The sequence below is a fragment of the Geotrypetes seraphini genome, chromosome 10 (genome assembly GCF_902459505.1).
Source record: "Geotrypetes seraphini chromosome 10, aGeoSer1.1, whole genome shotgun sequence".
Classification (NCBI taxonomy): domain Eukaryota; kingdom Metazoa; phylum Chordata; class Amphibia; order Gymnophiona; family Dermophiidae; genus Geotrypetes; species Geotrypetes seraphini.
In genome coordinates this window covers 143,059,465-143,077,118 of record NC_047093.1, presented here as the reverse complement: position 1 = coordinate 143,077,118, position 17,654 = coordinate 143,059,465, and the positions used below count along the sequence as shown (strand labels likewise).

Sequence of the window (17,654 nt, the reverse complement as noted above, 5' to 3'; positions counted from 1 at the left end):
TGAGTATGGAAGACCACCTTGTCATGATGGAATACTGTAAAAAGTGGGTCCGCTACTAAAGCTTGTAGCTCACTGACTCTGTGAGCAGATGTGACAGCAATGAGAAAAAACACTTTCCAAGTGAGATATTTCAGACGAGCCGAAGCCATTGGTTTAAAAGGAGGCTTCATCAATTGAGCAAGAATAACATTGAGATCCCAAATCACTGGAGGCGGTTTGAGAGGTAGCTTGACACTGAAAAGTCCTTTCATAAACCTGGAAACCATGGGATGAGTAGAGAGGGGTTTTACTTCGATAGACTGATGAAAAGCAGCAATTGCAGAAATGGACTCGATTGGATTTGAGGCCAGAATGAGACAAATGCAACTGGCAATCTTTTTTTTTTTTTTTAATTCTTTATTTATTTTCAAACTTTCATCAAGTGTACAGGCATTAAATAAACAACATTAAAGTACAACACTTGCAACTCTTATTACTGTATCTTATAATATGCAACTGGTAATCTAAAATTGAAGACAAGGAGGTAGATTGAGGCTTCTTGTGATGAATGGTGCACCAAGCAGAAAATCTAGTCCAGTTCTGGTTGTAACATTGCCGAGTAGTAGGCTTCCTAGAAGCATCTAGAATGTGCTGTACAGATTGAGAAAACTGTAGAGTGGCAGTTAGGTTGAGAAGTACCAAGCTGTCAGGTGTAGAGATTGCAAGTTAGGATGAAGCAGAGACGGGAAAACTAGTAGAAGAAGTGGCTCCCTGCTGCTGTGTTGAAGTAGAAGGGAGAACCAAGGTTGCTTGCGCCATCGAGGAGCTATCAGAATCATGGTGGCCTGGTCTTGTTTGAGTTTGACAAAAGTCTTGAGAATGAGAGGGAATGGAGGGAACATATACAGGAACTGATTTGTCCATTCCAGAAGAAAAACATCTGCCTCGAGGCGGTGAGGAGAGTAGATCCTGGAGCAAAACAGAGGCAGTTTGTGGTTGTGGGGAGACGCAAAGAGGTCTGAGGGGTTCCCTACTGAAAAAAAAATGTGATGGAGAGGCAAGGAATTGAGTGTCCATTCGTGAGGTTTGAGAAGACGACTCAATTTGTCTGCCAATCAGTTTTTCTCCCTTGAATGTAGACTGCTTTCAGAGAGGTGTTGTGATTGATTGCCCAGTTCCACATCTTTTGAGTTTCCTGACAAAGAGGGAGAGATCCTGTACCTCCTTGCTTGTTGACATAGTACATGGCGACTTGATTGTCTGTCCGAATGAGGATGACTTGATCAAGGAGAAGATGTTGAAAAGCTTTGAGAGCTTTGAAGATTGCTCTGAATTCCAACAGATTGATGTGATAGCGACGATCTGTGCTGGACCAATGGCCTTGAGTATGGAGACCATCGAGATGAGCCCCCCAAGCGTAGGTTGAGGAATCTGTTGTGAGGAAATTCTGATTAGGGGGCGATTGAAACAGTAAACCTCTCGAGAGATTGGAAAAGAGCATCCACCAGTGGAGAGACTGGCTCAACGAAGGAGTGACTGTAATGTGCTGAGAGAGTGGGTCGAAAGCCTGAGTCCACTGAGATGCCAGGGTCCACTCAGGAATTCTGAGGTGAAGTCTGGCAAAAAGAGTCACGTGAACTGTAGAAGCCATGTGACCGAGGAGAACCATCATGTGTTTGGCTGATATTGAAGATAGGGAAGACACTTTCAGGCAGAGTTGAATGAGAGCATCTTGACGCTGTTGAGGAAGGAATGCTCTGAGTTGCACAGTATCCAGTACAGCTCCGATGAACTGTAAAGTCTGAGAGGGTTGTAGCTGGGATTAGGGAAAGTTGATTACAAAGGCCAAACTTTGGAGGAACCACGTAGTCCGTTGGGTTGCTACAATAACCCCTTGAGATGTTGAATCTTTGATAAGCCAGTCATCCAGGTACGGAAACACCTGGAGATCATGGTTGCACAGAGCTGCTACTACTACAACAAGGAACTTGGTGAATACTCTGGGAGATGATGTCAGGCCGAATGTTAGCACTCAGTATTGAAAATGAAGATTTCCCACCTGAAATCTGAGGAACTTGCGAGAGGCTGGATGAATGGGAATTTGAGTGTAAGCCTCTTTGAGATCTAGAGAATATAACCAATCGTTCTGATCTAGAAGGGGATAAAAGGATGCCAGAGACAACATGCAAAATTTTTCTTTGACAAATTTGTTAAGTGCTTTGAGGTCCAAGATCTGTCACAGATCACTCATCTTCTTCGGCACTAGGAAGTAACGGGAGTAAACTCCCTGTTCTGATGTTCCAGAGGAACCTTCTCGATGGCACGGAGATGGAGCAGAGTCTGGGCTTCCTAGAGAAGAAGGGTGATCTGTGATGGATTTGAAGGATACTCTCTTGGAGGTAGATCTGAAGGAATCTGAGTGAAATGAAGAGAGTATCCTTCCCTGATGATTGAGAGAACCCAGAGGTCGGATGTGATTAGCTCCCATAGGTGGTAAAAATGATGGAGATGACCTCCAATAGGTAAAGGAAAGGTCAGAGGCAGAACGATTGAGGTCATGCTCTGTGTTAAGATGGTCAAAAAGACTGAGAAGGCTTGGGTGCAGCAGAAGGCTGAAATTTTTGTTGTCTTTGCTGTTGCTGCTGTTGTTTCTTAGGGGACGCCTTGAATAAGCAGCTGCCCGCTGAGGAAAACGCCTCTGGTAGGCTGGAAGAGGTCTGGAAATCTTAGCAGTAGAAGGCTTAGGCTTTGGTCTGATGATGGAAGCAAACGATTTCTCATGTTCAGACAAGCGTTTGGTAGCTGCCTCGATAGTCATCAAAGAGCTCATTGCCCTGAAAAAGAATATTGGCCAGACAATCTTGAAGATTCGGGTCCATGTTTACATTGCGAAGCCAGGCAAGCGGTGCATAGCCACCGAGAAAGCAGTGACCCTTGAGGAAAGTTCAAATGCATCATACAAGGATTGAAGATGCATGCGTAGTTGAGCCAGAGTGTGAGTCATCTGTTGAAATTCTGGAAGACGATGTTATGGAATATATATTTGACAAAATCAGGCAAGCTGTTGACCAGATGCTTGAGATATGAAGTAAAGACGAAATTGTAATTCAAAACCCTGGTTGCCATAAGGGAATTTTGATATAAGCGACGGCCAAACTTGTCCATAGTCCTGCCCCTTTCCAGGGGGGACAGTGGCGTAAACCTTGGCAGGGTTGGTTCTTTTCAAAGACGACTCCACTAAAAGGGACTGATGGGATAAATTAGTCTTATCAAAACCCTTGCAGTGGGCCATCCTGTAGCGAGATTCCAATTTCGCAGGCACAGCAGGAATGGAAAATTGTGTCTCAAGATTTCATTTGAATGTTTGAGAAGGAAGTCTGTTAATGGGTAATTTGAGAGACTCCCTAGAGGATGAGGAAGGAGAAATTAGGTTCTTACCTGCTAATTTACTTTCTTTTAGCTTCTCCAGGCCAGTAGATGTTAATCTTTATGAATGGGTATATATCCAATCATGACCAGCAGGTGGAGACTGAAAACAAAACTGTGCCGAATAGCCAAGCAGAACCAAGAACTGAAAACACAAATAAACAATACTCCGAACAGGAATAACAACCACCGTACCCAAAATGCTGTTGGAAAATGCAGAGGAGAGACACCAGAAGGAAAATGTCCCCACAGCTCGCCAGCTAAGCCAGCCAAGCCACAGCTGCTGTTTTTTAATACTCCCCGGCCTTAGAAAAATACTAGAACCCGCAGCAAAAAAAACAAAAAACTGCCCGCGCAACAGCCCCAACAATAGACAGGGTGAGGACCTCTACTTGTCTGGAGAAGCTAAAAGAAAGTAAATTAGCAGGTAAGAACCTAATTTTTCCTTCTTTAGCACTCTCCAGACCAGTAGAGGTTAATCTTTACAAATGGGACATATCAAAGCAGTTCCCATCATGGGTGGGACCCCCGAAGGGCCGACACCAGAACATGCTCACCGAACACCGCGTCCTGATGCGCCTGAACATCTACCCGGTAGTGTCTGACAAAGGAATGCAAGGAAGACCAAACTGCAGCCTTACAAATGTCCAATGGAGGCACGAGCGAAGACTCAGCCCAAGAAGCCGCCTGACCCCGAGTGGAATGAGCCTTGAGAAACTCCGGAACAGGCTTGTCTCAGAAGATAAGCGGAAGCAATAGTCTCCTTGATCTAGCGCGCAATAGTCGCCTTCGAAGCGCCAGCCCCCCCTATGAGGACCCGCCAGAAGGACAAAGAGATGATCTGATTTCCTGGGTCCGCTGCACATAAGAGCGAAGGACCCGACCGACATCTAACTTGCGCAGCTATCTTTCCTCAGAAGAGCCCTCCCAACTACCCAACACCGGGAGGACCACAGATTGACATGAGAGGGAGAAACTACTTTTGGCAGAAAGGAAGGAACAAGCCGCAAGACAACCCGCTCCCTAGAAAACTCCAAGAAGGGAGCCCTACAAGAGAAAGCTTGTAACTCAGAAACACGCCTAGCGGAAGTGATGGCCACCAAAAAGACCGCCTTCAGAGTAAGGTCATTCAAAGAGCTGCGTGCTCAACGGTTCAAAAGGCGGGCGCACTAGAACAGAAAGAACCAGATTGAGATCCCAAGATGGAACAGAGGGCAGCACAGGAGGCCTGAGCAACTTGGCCGCCTGCAAAAAATGAACCACATCAGGAATGGCCAAACGCTGACCTGTCACTAACCCACAAAAGGATGACAAGGCAGCAAGCTGAACCCGGAGAGAAGGCCAAGCCAGACCTCTATCCAGGCCATCTTGCAAGAACTCTAGGATGTTAGGCAGGGAAGCGCGAAAAGAGACCACTCCTCGTGCCTGGCACCGCTGCTCAAAGAGATGCCAAACCCGCACATAAGCCCAAGAGGTAGAAAGCCTCCATGACCCCAAGAGAGTAGAGATCACCTTATCTGAATACCCCTTCTTACCTAGGCGACCCCTTCCAAGAGCCAAGCCATAAGACAGAAGGGAGACGGGTCGAACATGGGAATGGGACCCTGCGTCAGAAGGTTGTCCAAGAGAGGCAGAGGATCCGCTACTAGAAGCCTCACCAGATCCGCGTACCATGGACGTCGAGGCCAATCCGGAGCCATCAGACCTGGATGACGAACAATGCGGAGAAGAACTCTGCCCACTAATGGCCATGGAGGAAACACATACAACAGCCCCTCCGTTGGCCATGGTTGAACCAGAGCATCCAGACACTCGGCCAGACCGTTCCTGCGACGACTGAAGAAGCGGGGCACTTTGGTGTTGCCACTCGTGGCCATCAGGTCCAACAGGGGCTGACCTCAAGCTTGCACTATCAACTGAAAGGCCACGGGGCTGAGGTACCACTCTCCGGGATCTAAGATGTGATGACTGAGGAAGTCCGCTTGAACATTCTCCACCCCAGCTATGTGAGAGGCCGAGAGGTCCTGAAGATGCGACTCCGCCCAAAGCATAAGCAGAGCCGCCTCCTGCGCCACCTGAGCGCTCTTGGTACCTCCCTGCCGATTGACGTAAGCCACCGCTGTGGCATTGTCCAACAAAACTTTGACCGACTTGCCCAACAAAAGAGAACGGAAGGCTATCAGCACCAGATGGACGGCTCTGGTCTCCAACACATTGTTCGACCAGGATGCCTCCTCCATGGACCAAGTGCCCTGAGTTGAGTGACCCATACACTGAGCCCCACAACCGAGGAGACTGGTATCCATGAGAAGTACTGTCCACTGCAGTAGATCCAGACTCACCCCCCTGAACCAGATGAGTGGTTTGGAGCCACCACCAAAGACTGCAGCGCACCAAGCCTCGCAGAGGGACAGGGACATCCAAACTGTGATTCTGGGGAGACCACCTCCAGAGCAGAACATACTGAAGAGGACGCATGCGGGCCCGCGCCCACCTTACTACGTCCAGGGATGCCGCCATGGACCCCAAGACTTGGAGGAAATCCTGCGCCCAAGGACACCGGGACGTCAAAAGGATGCGAATCTGAGATTGCAAATTGCTTACCCGGGCCTCTGGAAAGAAGACCTTCCCCAAGGAGGTGTCGAACAGAACCCCAAGGTACTCCAGACATTGAGCCAGGACCAACCAACTCTTGGCAAGGTTAACCACCCAACCCAGCGACTGGAGAAACTTCACCACCCGAATCGTAACCCGGGTGCTCCTCCTGTAACGACCTTGCCCGAATCAACCAGTCGTCCAGGTAGGGATGTACCAGAATGCCTTCGATCGCAAGGCCGCCGCAACAACTACCATCACCTTGGTGAACATCCGGGGAGCCGTGACCAGGCCAAAGGGAAGCGCACAGAACTGAAAGTGCAGCCCCAAGATCGCAAAGCGAAAGATGCGCTGATGAGAAACCCAATTGGGAACATGCAAGTAGGCCTTCGTCAGATCTAGAGAAGTCAGGAACTCCCCTGGCTAAACCGCCAGAATGACAAACCGCAGAGTTTCCATGCGAAAAGAGGGGATTTTGAGAGCCCTGCTGACCCCCTTTAATTACAGGATGGGCCAAAAGGCCTCTCCTTCTTGGGCACCACAAAGTAAATCGAATATTTGCTGGTGCCGCACTCCTGAGATCTAACAAGCACTGAAGGGTCTGGCGAAAGGCCTGTGTCTTCCATGCCGCCTGACAAGGAGAGGCTAAGAAAAGATCTGGGAGAGAGTGGGAAAACTCCAGAGCATAACCGTCCCGCACCACCTCCAGGACCCACTGATCTGACGTGATCTTGGCCCACCGAGGAAAAAAGTTGCGCAGCTGGACACCCACCGGAACCAAAGGGGGTGCCGGCAAGGAGTCATTGTGCTGGACGGGCAGTGGGGGAACCGGCGTAGGGATTCCCAGCCCCCTGACAGGCCCCCCGAAAGGACCTCATGCGCTGATAAAACCTGCCCCTGAGAAAACCCGGAAGCTAGGAAAGAAGCAGCCCCACGCCTAGGACGATACTTACAGAACTCCCGCAGACGCCCCCGGGCAGTACCACCCCGAGACCCCGGGCGGGGCACCTTAGAGTCCGTCAGAGTCAGAATCAACTTATTTAAGTCCTCTCCAAACAAAAAAGACCCCAGAAAGGGAAATTTAGTAAGTTTGCTTTGGACGCGGCATCCGCCAACCACACGCGAAGCCACAAATTATGCTGCGCGGCCATGCCAAAAGCCATAGACTTAGCCGAGATCCGCACCAAGTCATAAAGAGCATCCAAGAGGAACGAGGTAGCCATCTCAATCTTCGCCATCTCCTGATACACCAAGTACCAGTCATCAGACTCACGATCCAGGACATGCTCAGCCCACCGAAACACGACGTGAGACATCAGCCCTCCATAAATGGCCGCCTGGACTCCCAAAGCCAAGACCTGAAAATTCTGCTTAAGAATGGCCTCCAACATACGCTCCTCAGGGTCCCGTAAGGCAGAACCGCCCTCCACAGGCACGGTATGCCGCTTAGAAATCGCAGAGACCACCGCGTCAACCACCGGCGACTGCAATGTAGCCCGATCCCCCTCTGGGATGGGATACAACCGCGCCATGGCGCTCGCCAACCGAAAAGGCGCCTCCAGCATCTTCCATTGTGCCAGAACAATATCACAAATATCCTGATGCATAGGAAAAGAGCGGGAAACAGTACAGATCCCCTGAAGCAGAGGGTCCCCCACACGCGGAGTCTCTGGTGGCGCATCTTCAAAACGCAACACCGAGGAAACCTTTTTTTTAAAAAATTTTACATCTTATAACAAGTGTATCATAAAATAACATTTAAACTTATACAATATCACTTGATTCTCTATCAATTTAACTTAAATCATAATATTTAAACCCATCCTCCCAATCCTACTAATTCATATGTACCGAGGAAACCTGATGGATCAGGTCTGGTAGCTCACCCTCTGAAAAATGTGCACCACTGACGCCTCCTAGCTGGAAGGCGGGAAACCTGACAGCCCACTGCCAGCAGTCCCCTCGAGAGGATCCTGAACTCCTCAAAAGGGTCCATGTCCTCATCCAGGTCGACACGCTCCTCAGACCACAAATCCTGATCCCAAGTCACCCGCGGGCGCTTGGCCGGGGGAGGAGGGGACGCAAAAGGAGAAGAGGGAGGCAAAGCCTCCCTGAATCCCCTTGCGCGCCTACGGGACCCCCAGTCGCCTGAAAATAGGCTCTGCATAAAGAAAAAAATAAATCAGGTGAAAAAACCCCTGGGGGTCCCAAGGGGGCCACAGCAGGGGACCCAGCAGAAATCTACCCTTGTTTTTCCAATACAGGGGAAAGGTCACCTGAGGTTGCAGACAAAATGGAGGGGCCAGACTGAGGAAATGGCGAAGTTCCCACCAAAAAAGGTCCCTCAATGGCCTGTAGCGGCTGGAAGCCTGAACAGTCCCAACTGTTAAAACAGGCAAGTCGGTATCAGCTGTCAAAAAATTAGCTGAGAGAGAATCCTTTGTACCCTGACCGTCAGCGGTTCGGGGAATCCCTCCGTGGGCGGTGGGGGAAGATTGGGCTTCCCCACTGCTCCTAGCCGACTCGCGAGGCACTAGCAGCAGGGAGCTCTGGGTGCTTGCAGCCACTGCCGATAGAGCTCCTCCACCGCACCGGCCTGAACACTGCTTGCACAAGCTGGCTGCGAGTGCTTTGCATCTGGAGCACAATGTGAAGTGCTCATTGCTCTATATGCGACCTAGCAAGAATTAAAGTGCCAGTTAAATGAAAAATACAGTAAAATACAGTGTTATTAAAGGGAAACAACTGTCCAGTCCAGCACTACCTCAGGATTATTATTTTTTTTTTTTAAACAGAACAGACTCCACAGGCTCTCGAAGCAGTAGGCCTTGCTTGATTTAGAGGGCAAGGCTGACCGCTGAGGCTCCTCTAAAAAAATGGGGGGAGGTGGAGGAAAATGGGGGGAGGGACCCCGCTCAAGACCCGCCGGGTTTGACATCCCTGAGGTCGGACGGACCCCCAAACAAGGCCCACCCAAGCTCAATCCGGTCATAAACAGGGACTAAAAACCCCTAAACAAATTCCAACAGCCCTACCAAGAGAGAAGGGTACAGATCACTCAACACCTGCTGGAGACTGAAGTAGACTGATGAGAATAGAGAAGGGGATATCTTTTTTTTTTAAATTCTTTATTCATTTTTTCATCTTACAAATGCGTCAGAAAATAACAGTTAAACTTATACAATATCACTTGAGTATCTACCATTATTAATTTCACAATTAAAAATAAATTCCTCCTTCCCAACCATATTATTATTACACATGTGATTACATATATATATTATTTTCTATTAATCCAACTCATCAATATATACTTAAACTCCTTCCCACCCCCCCATCCCTGTACAATTATACCAATTAGGGAAAAATGATATTTTATTCATTACAATACTCTGTCAATGGCCTCCAAATCTCCTGAAAATTATTAAAATTTCCTTTCTGCAACGCTAACATTCTTTTCATCTTATATGTATGACACAGTGAATTCCACCAAAAACTGTAATTTAATCTATTCCAGTTTTTCCAATTAAATGTAATCTGCTGAATGGCAACTCCTGTCATAATAAATAATAGCTTATTATTCTTTGCAGAAATTTGACTTTTCTTCCTCATTGACATTCCAAATAAAATAGTATCATAGGATAAAGTCACAGGATTTTCTAACAAACAATTTATTTGGCCCCAAATCGATCTCCAAAATGCCAAAATGAATGGACAGTAGAATAATAGATGATCTAAAGTCCCTGCTTCGAGATGACAATGCCAACATTTATTTGACTTAGGAATATCTTATGTACTATCTCACAGTTTTGTTTTCAGTCTCCACCTGCTGGTCATGATTGGATTTATACCCATTCGTAAAGATTAACCTCTACTGGTCTGGAGAGTGCTAAAGAACACCCTTTTCTTCCAAATACTCCATAGAGTATTTGGCGTCAGATTCCAAAGTGATATTGAGATCTTTACTCATCTGGCAGAGAAATGTAGAAAAAGATACTTGCTCTAGAGGATGTCCTCGTGAGGAAGAAGGTGATCTCGAGGCACCTCGCATGGCAGAGAACGAAGGTGAAGCTTCTCGGGAGTATTGATACCTGAGTTCTGAATATGCAGGTATAGATGACTCACTGAGAGAAAGGGTAGAGTACCTCGCAGAAGGACTTGAGTGGCGAGAGTGGAAAGGCTCTGCAGGTGGTCTTCTCAATTGAGGAGATGAAGGCCTCAAAGAGTCTCGATGTGTAGATAAACGAGACCTGTGCCTTGATGTCAGCAGATGATGTGGAGAACTATGCCTCGAGTCAGACAGATCCCGCTCCGATGGATGTTGAGGCGTCCTCGCCCTGTGCCTTGAAAAGGGCAAGGTCATATGTGAGGAAGGAGGGCTGGAAGTTGGAGAAAGATGTCGAGACACCAAAAAGGAATCGTCTCCTTGTGTCGAGGTATCTCGAGGCACTCGCAAGGACTCAGCTCCTTGAATAGTGTGTGTAGATTTCGGTAGAGACACTCGCAAAGACTCGACTCCTTGCATAGAGTGTAGAGGTTCATCTCGAAGCACTCTTAAGGACTCGGTTCCTTGTACAGAGCGAGTAGTTTCAGATCGAGGCACTGCCAAGGACTCGACTCCTTGTGATACTGCTGAGTGCTCAGGCTGAACTGCAGGAAGCAGAGTCAAGGCAGGAGTGTATTTGGCAAGTATGCAACCAAACTACTGATGCATAATAGCTTGGATCATAGCCTGCAAATGGGGCACCGAGAAGTGAGGATCTGGTACATTTGCAGCGGCTATAGTCTCCGAGGAAGATGATGAAGAACAATGCTTCGATTTGGAGACATGTTGCTTGGGCAGTTTCAGAACTACCCGTTCTAAGGGTGGCATGTCCGAAGGAGGCTGCTGAACTACCTTACCTGAGGGAGACAGTGAGGAGAGCTGCTCCTCAGCAGAGGATTTGCTCAAAGACAAGGACTTTCCAAACCAGGAAGGTTTAATTAAGGCAGAGGACGAGGTATACCTCTGGAGCCCTGTAGAAGATTTGACCGGATTCGGGGTCAAGATTGAAGTCGGGGTTGGAGTATCCATACCGCCGAAAATCTTCTCTACCTGAATTCGACGATGTTTAATGGCTCGAAGTTGAAGAATAACACAGCGAGTACATGACTCCGGACGATGGTCAGGCCCTAAACACACCACCTATGTGGGTCAGTGAGGGATATCGTGCGATGGCAATGGCTACACTTCTTAAAACCTGTGACCGGTCAGGACATAGAAGGGAAAATAGCTGCGGCCAAGTCTAAGCCCGCAGGCTGAGGCTGCAGGGAAGGCCCCACCGTGACATGAACAAAAAAGAAAGAAAAGTTAAAATTTAAAAAAAAAAAAAAAAAAAAGAGGAAAAAACCAAAACAAAAACCCAGCGACCCTGTAAGAAAACAAATACACAAGCCGCAGTGAGAGAAGGTACAAAAAGACTAAGTCTAGCACAGAGCGTCAAATAGAGGACTTCTCGGCTCTGCAGAAAACTGAGAACTGAGGAGACACGCCCTAGGTTGGCCGGGAAGGCACTCGCGCATACGCAGTGTGGCAGTCGCAAACTTTCTAAAGTTCTACAAACAAATCTGCTTGCGAGGCTGTCCACATCGGGGCTCCGTGGATGGCATCACCCACATGTGAGAATATGCTGCCTGCTTGTCCTGGGATAATAATTAGTACGGCTGAGGGATTCGCAACTGCAATTGCATCTGGGCTCCCCCCCTCTTTTCTTTGAATTTATAGTTTCTTTCCTTTGATTTTTGCAAACTGCCCTGATGGTTACACAAAGGGCGGTATAGATGTCTTATTAAACATTAAACGCTCTCTTTAATTCTCTCTCTTTTTTAGAAACTGTAGAATTTAGTGCCAGGAGGCCAATTCACTGCTTGACAAATATCCTCCAGAGTAATGGCTTGGGCCTCCACCCAAAACAGACCCTGTGACCAAGTAGAAGGAGCTCTCAAGTCCATTAGAATGGTCTTCCCTGCCAGGATATAGTCCAACTTAATCCAGCACAGCCTCTATTCCTTTTCAGTGACCATGGAAAAGAACTAATGTTCAACTTGGTTACTGAAAGATACCGAAGCAACACCATATGCATGTCCAGCTTCTGCAGCAAAAGCCCATACACTGTCCAAGCCCTGTAAGGAAAGGTAGGAAAGGTGATGACCTTAAGGTGAAACAGCAAAGCCACCTTAGGGAGAAATGAAGAGATTGTCCTTTTCAAACTATTTGGTGTCCTTGTGCACAAAGAGGGGTTCCGGCTCTAAAGTCCGACACAAGCAGAACAGATAGCTACCTAAATGGCAGCCTTCAGGGAGAGATCCATCAGAGTCGTCAGATGGAGAGGTTCGAAGGGAACACCTGTAAGGGCCTACAGAATCAGAGGCAGATAGATCCCACTGAGGAAGAAGGGGGTAGGCAAAAACACTTAATGCCTCGCAAAAAACTGACATCTAGAAGGATCCCAGAAAGCAATCCAAGGCTGCCATGCCATTTGAACCCAAAGGGAACTGAGGAAAGGCGTTCTGTCACATCAGCCTCCTGAGGGAAAAGAGACAGCCTTGCACGCCTCTAACTGCTACTCAGGGAATATAACTCAATGGTCTGGACTGGTCTATCCAAATCTGGAAGCTTACATGCATCGTAATTGGCATGTCTTCCCTTCACTCACTAGGAATCTAGGGCTGCTTGGCATTCTCCTTCTGTCCTACCCAAAAACCGATTGGAGCCCCCACCTATATTGTCAGTCTCCCCAGCACAAGTCATAACCACTCCCCACCTGCTCCTGCCCAGTGCAGTGGCAGCAGAGTGGATCACTAAGCAATACTCACTTTCTTCTGCTCTTATGCTGTGTTGTGGTTCTCCCTGAGGAGTCGATGGCCTTCTGGAAGAGGCAGGCATGTCACCCTGTGAACTGAAGGGAGAATAATAAATTGACAGAAGGTAACACTGGACTGAGTCTCCTGCCCACCATCCATTCAGAGTCTCAACCTACCTGGGGTGGGACGGGATGTCCGAGAACACAGCCCAACCCTCTTCTGCAGGAGAGGAGGAAGCTACAGGGACCAAATTATCCCATACGGAGGAGCCAGGGTCTACTGCAAAAGCAGGCGATGATGCTGGGGCCTCCACAGGTACCGAGTCAAAAGAAGACACCCAGCTACGCCCTGCAGAGAGAAGAATGCACATGGTTACAACTCCTATACCTCAACTACACACATGGTACACAGAAAAAGGCCCAGATTTTCTGAGAAGAGAGAGAGAGCGCAGGGCATAACTCATTACTTGTCCTGGCTTCTAGGCGGTCCCATATATATATATTTACTAATACTCCTATTTCCCTGTCAGCTCTCCTCTGTAAGGATGTTAGAGGGGGGTCCCATCCTGCACTATCCCAGTCCCCTTGTGTATTCCCTGGAGATTTCCCTTTCTACATCTCACAGCCCCTCCAACGATGTTACAAGGAGTCTCATCCTGTGTTGCATTATCCCAGCCTCATATGTGCCCCCTCCCAAAAGAGTATTCCATTGGGTCCCATCTCATCTTCCCTCCCCCTCCCCCCACATATTCCCTGATGAAAGCACTAACACGTGCAAACTGTGGCACGGGACGTGGGCGCAGCCTCACCCTCCCGCTGAGTATCCAAGCAGGGACGTCTGGGCAGTGGAGCAGCTGCATCTCCAAAACCACCTCCAGCCACTTCCTCATCGCCCTCCTCCTCCTCTTCCTCCGAATCTCGGCTGTCCTCACTGTCTGTGCTCCCACAGCTCCTACAGGAACAGGCACATGTCAGCCCAAGAGAGAGGGTGGGGGAGTTAAAGAGATTATGTGCAGGGATAATATTTTTCCGTAGGTGAAAACTGATCACTCTGTGATGGTGGGGAAAATGCAGACACACTACCTGGGACCATGGGAGCTCTGTATAGTACTGAAGCGGCTCTCTTTGTCCCGCCAGATGTCCTCATTGTCTGAGCCCTCATCCTCGTCGTCATCAAATTGCTGGATCCGCTCCTTGTAGCAGATCTCAAAGAGGTTGGAGTTGGGCTGTGGACAAAGTTAAGGAAAAGGGTTGGTAGCTGATTTGTAGTGACGACATGCTTTCCATCTTAGTCTGCTGTCTTTTTATTAGAGGGCTCTTTTTACATTAGGTTTTCTTTTAATGCTGTTGATATACCATTACTGGTTACGGTCTGTGTAATATGAGGTTTCTGTTAGATTAAAACTAGTAGCTCGCCTTGGGAATTTTTGGTTAACAGTAGAAAAGATTTGAAAAGATTATAGATGATTTTCTGATGCATCTTTTTGTTACTAAGCAGTTAAATATTGGAATTCTCTTCCTGAAGAGATTAGATGCAAGTTCTCTCACTTGAGAGCACAGCCAGATGGTTGGGTAGAGATCGAGCTCTGCAATTACAAGCTTTATGAAAGTATTAATAAGTCGCTAATTTAGTTTCATTTTAATGATATCGGGTGATTTCAAGTCCGATAATGGCTACAAATAAGCAGATGAAGAATGAAGTGGCTAACTAATACCAAGGTGTTTAAGATGTCTGATCATTAGAATAAGTAATCAATGGCCCCCAAATCTTTTTAAACTTATGATAATTTCCTTATTGCATGGCCAGCACCCTCTCCATTTTGTAAATATGACATACTGAATTCCACCAAAAAGTATAATTAAGTTTAGTATAATCTTTCCAATTTCCAGTAATCTGTTGAATGGCAACCCCTGTCAATATTAATAAAAGTTTATTATTATTTGCAGAAATTGGGCTTTTGAATCTCATAGATGTACCAAATAATATAGTATCATATGAAAGGGCAACATGATTTTCTAACAATGAATTAATTTGGGACCAAAAGATATAGGGAGGGTGGGGTTGGGAAAGCAATGTTACTTACCGTAACAGTTGTTATCCAGGGACAGCAGGCAGCTATTCTCACTAGTGGGTGACCTCCAAGCTAACCACAATGGGATGGTGGGATAGTTGGCAACTTAGGAGAATAAATTTTGTAACACTGTTTGGCCAAACTATCCATCCCGTCTGGAGAAGGTATCCAGACAATAATGTGAGGTGAAGATATGAACCTAGGACCAAGTGGCAGCTTTACAAATCTCCTCAATCGGTGTCAATCTGAGGAAAGCTACAGAGGCTGCCATTCCTCTGACCTTATGGGCTGTGACTTTACTGTGAAGGGGTAATCCAGCCTGGGCATAGCAGAAAGAGATACAAGCCGCCATCCAGTTGGAGATGGTGCGCTTAGAGATAGGGCGTCCCAACTTGTTCGGATGGAAGGAGATGAAAAGTTGAGGAGCAGTTCTGTGAGGCTTGGTGTGTTCCAGGTAGAAAGCCAAAGCACACTTACAGTCCAGAGTGTGAAGAGCTGATTCTCCAGGATGAGAATATGGCTTCGGAAAAAACACAGGAAGAACAATGGATTGATTCAGATGAAATTCCGAGACCACCTTGTGGAGGAATTTAGGATAAGTGCGAAGGACCTTGTCATGATGAAACATTGTAAAGGGCGGATCCGCAACCAATGCTTGAAGTTCACTCACTCGACGGGCAGAAGTGAGACCAATGAGAAGCACCACTTTCCAAGTGAGAAATTTCAGAGGAGCCTTATTAAGAGGTTCAAATGGAGGCTTCATAAGTTGAGAAAGAACAACATTGAGGTACCAAACCACTGGAGGCGGTTTGATAGGAGGATTGACATGGAACAGTCCTTTCATGAATCTGGAAACCACAGGATGTGCAGAAAGAGGTTTCCCCTGAAGAGGCTGGTGGAAAGCAGCAATTGCACTAAGATGGACTCTGATCGATGTAGACTTGAGACCAGAATGAGACAGGTGCAAAAGGTAGTCCAAAACAGAGGACAAGGAGGCATGTTGAGGTTCCTTGTGATGAGAAAAACACCAAGAAGAGAATCTAGTCCATTTCTGGGAATAGCAATGTCTAGTAGCAGGCTTCCTCGAAGCTTCACCAGCACAGCTGGTGAAAACTGAAGGGAAGTTACGCTGAGAGGAACCAAGCTGTTAGGTGTAGCGACTGCAGGTTGGGATGAAGCAGAGATCCCTGATGCTGCGTAAGAAGAGATGGAAGCACTGGCAGAAGGAAGGGCTCCTTGCAGCTGAGTTGCAGAAGGAGGGAGTACCAAGGTTGTCTGGGCCACCGAGGAGCAATTAGAATCATGGTGGCCCGGTCGGACTTGAGCTTGACCAGAGTCTTTTGAATGAGAGGAAAAGGAGGAAACGCATACAGAAAGAGATTCCCCCAGTCCAGAAGAAAAGCATCTGCCTCGAGACGATGAGGGCTGTAGATCCTGGAGCAGAACTGAGGCAGTTTGAAGTTGTGGGGAGCTGCAAAGAGGTCTATCTGAGGCGTTCCCCACAGGGAGAAGATTTGATGAAGGGACGTGGAATGGAGTGTCCATTCGTGAGGCTGGAGAAGACGACTCAAGTTGTCCGCCAAGGCATTGTCTGCCCCCTGAATGTAGACAGCTTTGAGGAAGGCGTTGTGGCGAATCGCCCAATCCCAAACTTTTAGAGCTTCCTGACAGAGAGAGGCCGATCCCGTGCCTCCCTGCTTGTTGACATATTACATGGCGACCTGATTATCAATACGAATGAGGACCACCATGTCGTGAAGCAGATGCTGAAAAGCAGTGAGAGCATTGAAAATCGCCCTGAGTTCCAGGAGATTGATATGGCACAGACGATCCGCACTCGTCCAATAGCCCTGGGTGTGGAGACTGTCAAGATGAGCCCCCCAAGCATAGTTCGAGGAGTCGGTCATGAGGACCTTCTGATGGGTAGGCATGTGAAACAGCAAACCTCTGGAAAGATTGGAAGAGAGCATCCACCAGCGAAGCGACTGCCGCAGAGCAGGAGTGACCTGAATGTGACGAGTCAGAGGGTCGGAGATCTGCGACAATTGAGAAGCCAGGGTCCACTGAGGAATCCGCAGGTGAAGTCTGGCAAAAGGAGTCACATGAACCATAGAGGCCATGTGCCCCAGGAGCACCATCATGTGTCTCGCAGAGATGGACGGGCGAGAAGAGATCGAGTGACAAAGATGAAGAAGAGCCGCCAGGCGCTGAGGAGGAAGGAACGCTCTGAGTTGAATAGTATCCAGAACAGCTCCGATGAAGGGGAGAGTCTGTGAAGGTTGAAGGTGGGATTTGGGAAAGTTGATCTCGAATCCCAGACTCTGTAGAAACCAGATTGTCCTCTGAGTGGCCCGGACGGCCCCCTGAGACGTGGAATCCTTGATGAGCCAGTCGTCGAGGTAGGGAAACACCTGCAGACCATGGTTCCTGAGTGTTGCGGCCACCACAACCAGGCACTTGGTGAAGACTGGGAGACGAAGCTAGGCCGAAAGGAAGCACTCTGTACTGAAGATGAAGATGTCCCACCCGAAATCTGAGGTATTGACAGGAGGCCGGATGGATGGGAATATGAGAGTAGGCCTCCTTGAGATCCAGAGAGCATAACCAGTCGTTTTGCTCGAGGAGGGGATAGAGAGAAGCCAGGGTCAACATGCGAAACTTCTCCCTGATCAGAAACTTGTTGAGCACCCTGAGGTCCAAAATAGGACGCAGGTCGCCCATCTTCTTCGGAACAAGGAAG

The 17,654-nt window shown here is 47.9% G+C and overlaps 1 protein-coding gene across 2 annotated transcripts in view; it reads right to left on the bottom strand.

The window, feature by feature from the left end:
- PPP6R1 (protein phosphatase 6 regulatory subunit 1) overlaps positions 1-17,654 on the bottom strand; it is a 178,414-nt gene that overhangs the window by 37,607 nt on the left and 123,153 nt on the right. The window contains exons 17-20 of one of the 2 annotated variants that reach the window (XM_033960861.1): positions 13,926-14,068; positions 13,613-13,794; positions 13,020-13,191; positions 12,856-12,938 (exon numbers count right to left, since the gene is read on the bottom strand). In XM_033960861.1, coding sequence (XP_033816752.1) covers positions 12,856-12,938; positions 13,020-13,191; positions 13,613-13,794; positions 13,926-14,068 — 580 coding nt within the window. The remainder of the gene's footprint in view (positions 1-12,855; positions 12,939-13,019; positions 13,192-13,612; positions 13,795-13,925; positions 14,069-17,654) is intronic. The other variant, XM_033960863.1, reaches the window with a different exon arrangement.